Source organism: Odontomachus brunneus, unplaced genomic scaffold (assembly GCF_010583005.1).
Source record: "Odontomachus brunneus isolate Ranch 3 - 2012 unplaced genomic scaffold, Obru_v1 Obru_scaffold_074, whole genome shotgun sequence".
NCBI lineage: Eukaryota > Metazoa > Arthropoda > Insecta > Hymenoptera > Formicidae > Odontomachus > Odontomachus brunneus.
In genome coordinates this window covers 1,379,799-1,390,546 of record NW_022639524.1, presented here as the reverse complement: position 1 = coordinate 1,390,546, position 10,748 = coordinate 1,379,799, and the positions used below count along the sequence as shown (strand labels likewise).

Below are 10,748 nucleotides of genomic sequence, written 5' to 3'. Positions count from 1 at the left end.
TATATATATATATATATATATATATATATATATATATATATATATATATATATACTGGGTGATCGGAAATTCCCGCATTCGGAGTACAGGATATGATACTTTATGCTAAAACAAACAACTTTTCCCTTTAGCAAAATTGCGTCCGACAAGTAGTTTTTGCAGGAGAGCGTGTTAAATTTAACGAATAAGCGGTCTAAGCAGCGCTCAGGGTCGGCACGCGCGCCTCACTCGCGTGTACCTGACTAGTATTCATAAGTAATGTCTTTTAAAACGCTCATACGGCTCTGTTTTGATTAATTTACAACATCTTAAGATTGTATTTAAGACAATCTTAAATAATAAGATTCAACTATGAACAATACGGAAGAAGGTTAAATTCTGATATTGTTCATGGTTGATTCTTATTATTTAAGATTGTCTTAAATCTTAAGACGTTGTAAACTAATCAAAACAGAGCCGTATGAGTGTCTTAAAAGACATTATTTGTGAATATTAGTCACGGACTAGGTACACGCGAGTGAGGCGCTCGCGCCGGCCCTGAGCGCCGCTTAGACAAGGCCGCTTATTCGTTAACTTTAATACGCTCTCCTGCAAAAACTACTTGTCGGATGCAATTGTGCTAAAGGAAAAAGTTGTTTGTTTTAGCATAAAGTATCATGTCCTGTACTCCGAATGCAGGAATTTCTGATCACCCAGTATATATATAATTTTGTCTCATATTATTATGTATTTATATCAGTTATGTGATACAAACACATTCTTATATGAAAAACTTATATATTCATAATTATTTAGCAAATTAAAATATTTTATTTTTTCACTTTGAATGTTACCTTGCAATATATATCGATTTTCAGGGGATAAGCACACCAATGGTCCTCCACTGTCTCCTAAGCATGCGTCCTTTTCTCCATTACGTAATCCCGCACAGAACATACCAGATGTTATCCTGTATAATGGCAAGAACAGAGTCTTACGCCGACAATCCTCCGTAGATATCACTGGTAATTCCACTTCTTGCAGTGTGTCCGCTGTTAAATACAAATGGTTATGTTAATAAAACTCATAATGCTCAGGTAATTATCATCTTTCGTACGTTATCACAATTGGAACGCAGTTTTAAGTACAAAGATTCACATGAACTTGGTTACTTTTTGCGTGCTTACATCTGCGTTCTGCGGTTTCGCCCACTTTCCTTCTAAAATCTGATAAGAGTCGGCCAAAACGACATTATATTGTTCTACTTACGAAACACCCGGTTGGCCTCGAATAATTGTCCCCATCCCGTTACAACGCAAACGGTTCCGGTATTCACCGGATTCGCGGGAAGACAGACCGGTCTTATGTAGTCGCTAAATGTAACCGGTCTCTCAAGTCTCAACACAGCTATGTCGTTCACGAAACCGCTATCAATGTAGTTCGGATGCAATGATATGTGATCCAATCGCAAGAGTTGCTCGTGCGGGCTTCGGAAACTCTCTCTGCGAGTTGCACCGATCCTTGCCACCCAATAGTCGTTCTGCGCGCTGCACAATGCGACAGTGACTTCGATTAGATTCTTACGTTAAAATTACATGTAAGGGTACATCGGTCATCACATACTAGGTGAGAGTCTTACTGATAGAAACAATGCGCGGCTGAGATGATCCATTGATCGTTGATAAGAGCACCGCCGCACTGATAGTTGCCGTCCTTGTACAAGGCGACTTGCCACGGCCAGCTTCCCGCGGAACTGCTGGAACCTCCGACGATCCTAGGACGACGGGAAAGAAAGGAGCTGCTTTAATGCAAATAACATTTAAAGGATAATTCTAACGTTTCAAGTATCTACATTTCGATATTGAAAAAAACTTTAAAATATTCGTACTGTTACGTTTAGGTCTAGAAACATTAATGTTGATAATCAATATTTAAACAATATAAAATCAATATTAGAAAAGTACAACATTATAGTTCCGAATTGAAAAATACACAATGGCGTACCTTGCTGTCGAAGTCACTTGACTCCTTATGCCGCACTCGAAGTTCTTACATTTTACTTTAAGCACCTCACGACCCGGGCACTCGGACGATTTGAAAGACAAAGCCGTTCTATCCAACGATTTCTCGTTGTGCGACAGAGAGTAATAAAAGCGGTTTGGCGGCGGATTTTGGTCTAATACTTTCTCCACCGTCTCGTAATCTCTGTATAAATGAGATTTCGTATGTTTAGTTTAATAAATTCATTCATTTCGTAATCGAAAGGAAATTTTCCGAGGAAAATGAAAAAGATATTTTCAATGTGAAATTGCGATCGAGAGAAGGACTTGAAGGCGAGAGAGGAAAGAGAAAAAAGAGTCAAAACGCAAAAGACTCGCGTGTGGCGACAATACTAGGAAAAAATTTACTTTTCAATAAGAATAACACGACGTTACTTACTGATATGTGATGGCCTTGCACGCAGCTTTGGCGAGATCCTCGATAGACCATGCGGCTTGCCGTTCCTGGAGAACACTATCCGTGTCGCTCAAACAGAGCTTTCCCCATTTCCCATTTTTACGTATGTTTAGATACCCGTTGTTGTTGTAACTGTCGATCTCCTCGCGAGGAACAGTAGCTATTGCTATCGAGAAGGTACGATTACTTTCAGCACGTAAACCGCTATCAGAAGTTAAGCTATTTCGTAGGAGACTCGAAGATATTTCTCTGCTGGAAACGGCGACCGTGATTTTACCGTTCTCCTCGATGTATCGCGTTCCCTCGGCATCTCTGTTCTTGAGCGTTGATTCCTGATCGATCGATTTCGATGACAAGTTGCTCTTTTCGTCCTTTGGCTTTTCGGATCGGGAATCGTAGGAGAAATCGTACAACGTGGTCGTGTCTACGATGATCGATTCGACAGCTTCTTGATCGAAATGAGGTTCCTTTGCCGTCCGCTCTGACTCGATAAAGTAGTCTGTCGAGGTGTTCCTCGTCGAGACAAGAACGTCCATGTTTTCTTCCGGCTCGTCGTCTATCAGAGCGGTGCACTTCTTTTCGTCCTCGCCGCCGGCACAATCGCTGATACCGTCGCACACTTTGTCTGGATCGACACAGGATTTTGTGTTACCACATACAAATTGGCCCTTTTGACACCAATCTGTCGTAAAATGAAATCAAACGATATGAGAAGCTGTGAGAGAGACCCAGAAGTTCTAGTTATTTCAGTAAACATTCGAGTTAGAGTTCAATCGAAATATGGACTGTTAAAACTATTTATTTTTTGTTATTTTAATTTTGTTAATTTATTAATTGTTATTTTAATTACACGTAGTTATTATTAAATAAAAGTGATTTCCTTTGATAAAGCAATATTATATTGAACCGCATTAAGAAAAAAATTTCCAGTTGAACAGCAGAAATATTTCTAAAATAGAATCTATTTGATCTAACTCTTAATATCGATTTTTCACAATGGTATTTTAACTTAGATTTATGTTTAACATTGTTCAAATACATTGCTGGACAGAATAGAGAATTAGAAATTTAAATATGAGTTTAAACTACTTCTGTGAAAAATCGGCTCTTATAGATTGTTAAGTCAATAGTAAATCACATTACCGCAATCACTCTCATCCGAATAGTCCCAACAGTCAACGATGCCGTCGCAGATCTTGCGATACAGTAGCTGCGCCCTGAGAAAATCGGCGCACGTGCAGTTGGCTTCATCCTCCGAATTAGAGCATTCCACTAGCATGTTGCACATTGCGCTCGAGTCCAAGCACTTTCCGTCTCTACACAGGAAGCCGACGCAATGATCTGCGAAAATACGATACAAATCAGCCCGATGCTTAATTTCGCTCGCTCGAAGAGACCTCGAGTCTAAAGCTAAAGTCGACGAGTTACCATTGGTCTTCACAAACGTTTGCGACGTATTCTTGTTCCCTTGATCCTTCACTTTGTTCAACACCTTCGTGAGTACTTCCACGCCGTCGCGACTCAACGTGAACCCCGGCCTTGCGTTCTTCATAGTTTCGTTGCTAATCGTCACGTCCACGATCTTCTTCAACTTGTCGATGCTCGATGACGACGCATTGGAGTCATGAAGCGGTCGCGACATCGCGCTATTGCTCGAACCGTTCCTTACAATTTGCACGGAATCGCCATTTGTCCGGACCTGAGCGAGTTGTTTAAGCTTCTCCAGCAGAATCCTATTCTCTTCCTCGAGCGCCGATATCTTTCTGTCCGACGTCTGCATCGTCCTCAAATTCGCCGACAGCAAAGACAGCGGCCGTTGTTGGCTCCACGCGGAGGATACCTTCTCCGTTGTGTCGGCGATTGTCCCGAACGATCTGTTTTCTTCTCTGTTTGACGTCGAAGTCTTCTCCGAACGAATGACCGGGAGAGCTGTGGAATTACTGACGATGAGCTTCAACACGACCGGGTCGCCCTTGATGCTGGATGACACTTTGGTGCTGATGGAAGTCACGACTTCGACGATCTGCTCGATCACGGTGTTCTTGCCGTTCGAAGATTCATCCTCGTTGGATTGCGTACGATCAGGTTGCGTCGCCTCGTGCGGCTCAAGAATGACCGTGGAGGACTCGGACGTGTTGTTCACCGTGTCCCTTTCGCGCATATAATCACGCACACCGAACAGCTGCTCCAAGAGGCTCGATTCGTCGGTCGAGGCGTCAATCTTCGGCCGCGGTCGTACCGGTCTACCAACCCCCGTGTTGCTCTTGACCGGTGCCAACGTCACCAGGTTCTCCACCACGTAGGCCTTCAAGGTGTCGTTGTAAATCTTCTTTGGCTCGTTGTGGTTGCTGACGACTGCTGCTTCGCCCGCGTATGACTCCCAATTCTCTTCCGACTCGCTGGGCGTGTGCTTGACGGTGTCAATCTCCACGAACGTTGAGTTCCTCGACACGCTTTTCTTATTGTCCGAATCCTTGCCAGTCAGTTTCGGTTCCGAATAGACTTCCGTGGTGCTCAGATGCGGTAACTTTTCAGTAAACAAAAAATATTTGATTAGCATCTTGGTAAATATTGATTTTATGTGTACAGAAATGCGAAAATTATTAGAATAGTTTTGATTTCTTTATTCATTCTCTTTAATTTAATTAATTTATCAATATTCCTTATAAGTTTAAAATGATTACAAGTCTGTATTACATATAACTAAATTATATAAACAATAACCGACATATATATATATATATATATATATATATATATATATTAGATTCTATCGTATAAGATATATTTTGTGTGTAAAAGTAAATTTTTATATAGGAAATAGCGGGTTACTTTATACATTGAAAAAAGTACTTAAAAATTTATTTTTGGAATGTAAAGTTTATTTCTGTCAAATAATCCGTCATTATTTATATAATTTATGTAATATATAAATATATTTAATAAAATATGTAACATAAATCTGTGATCATATAAACTTATAAGGAATATCGATAACGAATTGTAATATTTCCTAAGAAACTAGACATTTATTAAAGAGAATAATTAGAGAAAATTAATAAAGAAACAAAAATTATTCTAATAATTTTCACACCTCTGTATCTCGAACGCTTAATTGTATAAATATTTTAAAGATATTACTAGATAATATGATTCTTAGAATACTGTAAAAATATTTTAGAAATATTGAAGAGAGTGCCGAAGTTATTCACGCAACGGTGTTAAAAACTACATACTAGAAAACGTTATATGTTATTAAATATCGTTGCAACAACGATCCATCAATGATTTTCTGCTTACTGGGTTGTCGTCTTCGTCGTCTGTTAAACGCACGATGGTCGAGTCCGTCGGTGTAATTCGCCCGTAATTCGGCAGCTTGATCATCGCGTCGTCGTTGTCTTGTCCCTTGACGAAAGTCTCCACTTTGACAATTCTCTCCAAGTTCGCTAACGACATCGCGGTCTTGTTTCGAGATGACTCGCCCGCGTCGGTAGCAAGGAAAGGAACGTTCGTGAAGACCGGATCGCGAGCAGGAATGTCACTGCTGTAATTTACAACGGACGCGATCTTGTCGACAGGTATTGTATGCCTGAAGGGCTTCATGGTCGCCGAATTTCTAATCAAGCTCGATCCCAGATTACCGCCGTTCAGATCGGGAGTGTTATAACTCGTGTAAACCGGTCGCTTCGGGTCAACGTCCACCTTTCTGTTACGCAACGCGTCTTCCTCTTCGTCCTTGCTTGTCGGGACACCGCTGTAGCGATTCTTCGTCTCCAGTTCGACCTCTGCGTCCAGCACGGGCTCCGCTACGCCGATGCCGCTCGTGTCAGGTGACTTACTCGCGATCTCTTCGTCGCGGCGCGATTCCACACTGTCGAATCGTGTCGTCGTGGTCGCTGTCGAATCATCGAGTTTTACCTCCATCTCTTGAGTATCGCTCGATTCTTTCCGCGTGTCTTTGAGTGAGATGTTCTCCTTCGTTGATGTATTCTCGAACGCTTGCCGAGTCGCCGAAATCTCCGAGCTGGGAGTCACCTTATCGCTATCATCGTGTTTCGAGGAGGCTTTCAATCGGATACTGTACATTTCCGGAGGCAGTTGCCCGGCCACTTCGATCTCCAAGCTGCCGGCATCGTCTAATCTGGATGCCGTCGAGCTCGGCACGATTCTGTCGCGCGGGAAATCCGCGTCGTCCGTGTCAAAGGTACTCATGCCGGGTACGTCACGGAAGTTCACCGATTCCAGTGATAAATCCGACGTCGCGCTGGTCCCAGATTCGGATACCTTCGCGTTGTCTCCAGGATCACTGGTCGATGTGGAAACGGTGCGTCGCGTGCTCGATTCTGTACGATTGTTATTGTCGGGTAGCAGCTTGATTTCCGTGTTAACGTATGTTGGTACGATCGGTTTCCACGGCGAGGTCTCCAAGTTAGGATTACGAAAATCCTTGAAGATGTCCAGATCGCTTTGTGTAGTCGTAGTGCTCGTCGTCATCTTCGTAACGTTCGTATCCGGTCTCTCGTTCGATTTATCCTCGCCGAATGTGACGCTCGTGGATCTCGTGGGAGATGTCGATGGAGTGTCTGTGGTTCGTTCACGCGACGGCGCTCGTTTAGTGGTATCTTTAGCATCTGTTATCGACTCAGCCGTTCCTTTAGTCGAATTCTCCGCGGTGATGTTAACCTTCGTTGCTCGGTAGGTGCCTTGAATAGTCGGGATATTGTTGAAATCAATGTCAGGCTCGCCAGAGTCGAGCCTGATGGGTTTTACTTTCGGCTTCGAGCTCGTGATCAAACTGCTGTTTCTGTTCGGTCGTAACAGGCCGTTCTTAGTAATCATCGTGTGTTTCTGCTGTCCTTGTTTCGGACTCGCGGCACCTTCCTGGCTTATTCCTACATTAAAAAGTAATGCGTCAAGCGAAGTAGTGGCTGTGACGAGCATGGAACTCGACATAGTTTCTCGGAAAAAATTCAACACTCGAGATGTGAAGTCCCTACTTACTCTTCACCGACACGCTTGTGAGATCCAGTTCCATGTCCTTAAACAGAGATGATATTGAGTACGTTTCTTTGATGATGATGTCCTGTATGGTGTCCTCGACATTCGTGATCGAGCGCGGTATCTTCCTTCGGTCGAGATACAGTCTGAAGAAAACTTTCAAAGTCCCGTTTTCGAACTTGTCTATTGTTGTTCGCTTGTAAGACGCACCGAGTACGCTTCTCCTAAATAGAAGCTCGAACTGAGAGGAATAGAACAGGATTTAATCGAGAGGCACGAAAGACTTTTTCTCTCACGGAGAAACGATCTTAAAGTATTTTTCACTTACGATATTTTTGAATTTACGCTCCTTTTCACGGAAGATCATGCTCGTGTTCAGTTTTAACATAGGATTGTACCTTTCGCCCCTAGCTATCCTGAAGCTGCACGAAAATCCGACGATAACTGCAACGATCGAGAGACACGTGAGATATGCGATTTCGCAAAGATATTGCATGACTTGTTACTATCATACGAATGTGGAAAACTCACCATTCTTAGAATCTGTTCGAAGGGCTGAAACATTATTGATCATAATCATTAGTCATTTGTGTGTGTGTGTGTGTGTGTGTGTGTGTATAGCATTGTGTGTATAGCATTCATTATAAGATTAACTCGTCATTAGAAAAATGGAATATGATGGATTTTGTTCTTGTTTGTGTGTATGTGGTTGTAGTTTTATAATTTCTCAAACCTTATAATTTTGTATGATTCTGTAGAATATGGAGATATAACAACTAACAGCTAACAGAAAAAAAAATGTTTAAGATATTATAAAGATTTAAAGAAAACGAAATGGAAATGCGTGGAGCCTCTCAGACCTCGTCTTTCCAACGACGAGTTAAGTTAAAAAAAATAAAAAGAGAAAATGGAATAAAGTAATGATTTCAGGGACATTAACGCCCTCGCAGAGTTATGTTCGTCATTTCAGGAGGATAAAGGATAAAGTTAATGCTGAACGTACCGCCCATCCACAGAGCTAATCCAGCTATTGCCAGCACCGCAACCAGCACTAACATCGCGTATATAATTAACATGGCACTGCCAAACCTCCATGTTGAGTTGCTGTTCATCCGTGCTGTCGACACCCTGGACCAAGTTGATCTCGGTGGGAGGTAATAGTCGTTCTGTAAGCAAAAAGTATATATCTACTGAATCATTCTCAATCACCATCTACGGTTCTCTTCACCGCGGAACGCAACCACGAATTCATCGTGACAGTGCCGCTGCCTCGGACCGGTATTCGTAACGTGCATAGGATACATACATCCGTCTACGACGAATTCGTTCTCTGTACGCGCATCCTAGTTCCTTTCACGCGCACGCGACACGACGCGATACTTCATTTCCGTCTGGCACATATACTCGCTATTCTGGCGAGGCGAATTGGACGAGCGCGATTCATCGTTGAATAATATGAGCGGCCAATAAATACAAGCGAGCACAGTGCAGTACGGTAATCGGCCGTTAACGGTACCATCGCCGGCACGGAATGCGCGAATGAGAAAAAAATTCCCAAAGTGTCGAGACTCGCGGATAACGCTCGGCTCCGCGTGTCGGCTCGGCCTGGCTCGCAGCTCGGGATCTCGCGTGGAAAATTCATAACATTTCGTCTAGCGGTACACGCACTCGCGACGAGTGCTGGTCGACGTCTCTTCAAGCATGACTGAGCGCGCTCACGTTGAATCAAATGCGGGCTTATCGATGCGGCACCTGCGGACAATCACTTACGATCGTTTCCCGATAGGTAGATGTTAAAATGATAAGCGGCTCGCGCGCAAGAAATCTAAGCGAGCCATTAGGCATATGGAACGACAGAATTGTCCGCGCAGAAGAAACGCGTGCGCGCGCGCTCCGAAGGTCCTTAACTCGTGGTCGGCGTTGCTTTTAGGTACATTGACCCCTGCGGGTAAGCCTTCGTTCCCTTATGTCAGATTCTAGAGGCGTTAAGTGATTCAAAGCTCTGCTGACAAAACGTCGCCGAGGTACACGTGCGAGCAGAGGCTCAGCCTCGCGGAGAGCGCAACGGTGCGAAACGACGGAATAAAAATGCGCGTTACGCAATTCTCGCGCTCGAGAACGTCCGGCTGTTCTATCGCACGATTAATGAAGACGATTTCAGCGGAGCGCGCGATAATCGTGAATGATAATCAAGATACAGAATTGAGATACCAGCACCCCGAGTCTAAGTATTTTCTTAAGCTTTTCATTACAGAGGAGTCGTCTTTTTACGCCTCGAACTGATGCGGAGAGAAGAGTACGAAGAAGTGCTGGGGTTCAAGCAAGAGAGACCGGGTCAAGTTGGCTCAAGGTTCACGTTGGCCACGCGTTTCATTTGTGCATTTACTGTGAGAGACACAGTGGAGAAGGAATCACGAAATATTCTGCTTATAACATTGATGCTTTTGCGCTATGTTCAACAGACAGAAGGAACTTTCTCCATATTCTACATTGAGATGTTTAATATTCGTGATTATTGCACAGTGAAATAATAACAATCAGGAAACAGACCTTACTAATAATCTATTCCTACACTAATGCATAAAGAATAATACATACTGTATTTAAATAAATACCACTTGTTTCAATTATTTCATAAATCTACAAGTCTATCATAAGATTATCATAAGCTTCAAAATGCATTCTGAATCCTAGTAAGTTTAGCATTTCAGACAAAAATTTTTAAAGATATTAAATTAAAACAAAAATTCTCGATCTGCCTACTGCATATAAAGTCGAGTCAACTTTTTCTTTGAATATATTTATATAAAATATATCTGAACACTCAAAGTCATCAAGAAAATATTCTTTATTAAAACTAACTGTTACTTAAAAGAGCGAAAGTAAACTGTTCTGAAAGTAATCGTTTTTCTTAACAGTAGAATGATATTTTTCTGTGTGTAGAGATGCAGTATAAAATTGAAAAGAACTTATATAAAAAACAATTATAATATACATTGTATGTATTCTCTCCGTATAGCACTAGTATAGTGTAGCAATAGTATGTTAGTGATAATGATCTTGTATGCACATTGCTATTACCATCTTCTCGTTAGAAAAATAAAAAACATGATTGCGATCGAAAGTGATTACAATCTCAGTGAGATCAACTATATTTTTCTTAGTGTAAAAGGAATTGTAATTGCTTCACCAATATGTCACTCATAAGGTAAAACGTACCAATATCTGGATACTAATAACGCTGGTGCATAATTCTGGAGATTCTTATCGTTTTGGCTTTTGGATATGAATATTTAAATTTTCAACATAAAAAA

The 10,748-nt window shown here is 42.0% G+C and overlaps 1 protein-coding gene across 2 annotated transcripts in view; it reads right to left on the bottom strand.

Annotated features, from left to right (window-relative positions):
* Positions 1-10,748, bottom strand: part of LOC116847141 — a 19,490-nt gene that overhangs the window by 1,696 nt on the left and 7,046 nt on the right. Inside the window, exons 2-14 of one of the 2 annotated variants that reach the window (XM_032821825.1) lie at positions 8,438-8,600; positions 7,966-7,989; positions 7,763-7,878; positions 7,438-7,675; positions 5,737-7,328; positions 3,865-4,963; positions 3,580-3,777; positions 2,714-3,118; positions 2,419-2,602; positions 1,984-2,184; positions 1,619-1,753; positions 1,249-1,526; positions 834-1,031 (exon numbers count right to left, since the gene is read on the bottom strand). In XM_032821825.1, the coding sequence (XP_032677716.1) occupies positions 834-1,031; positions 1,249-1,526; positions 1,619-1,753; positions 1,984-2,184; positions 2,419-2,602; positions 2,714-3,118; positions 3,580-3,777; positions 3,865-4,963; positions 5,737-7,328; positions 7,438-7,675; positions 7,763-7,878; positions 7,966-7,989; positions 8,438-8,600 (4,831 nt within the window). Of the gene's footprint in view, positions 1-833; positions 1,032-1,248; positions 1,527-1,618; positions 1,754-1,983; positions 2,185-2,418; positions 3,119-3,579; positions 3,778-3,864; positions 4,964-5,736; positions 7,329-7,437; positions 7,676-7,762; positions 7,879-7,965; positions 7,990-8,437; positions 8,601-10,748 lie in introns of both variants that reach the window. The other variant, XM_032821824.1, reaches the window with a different exon arrangement.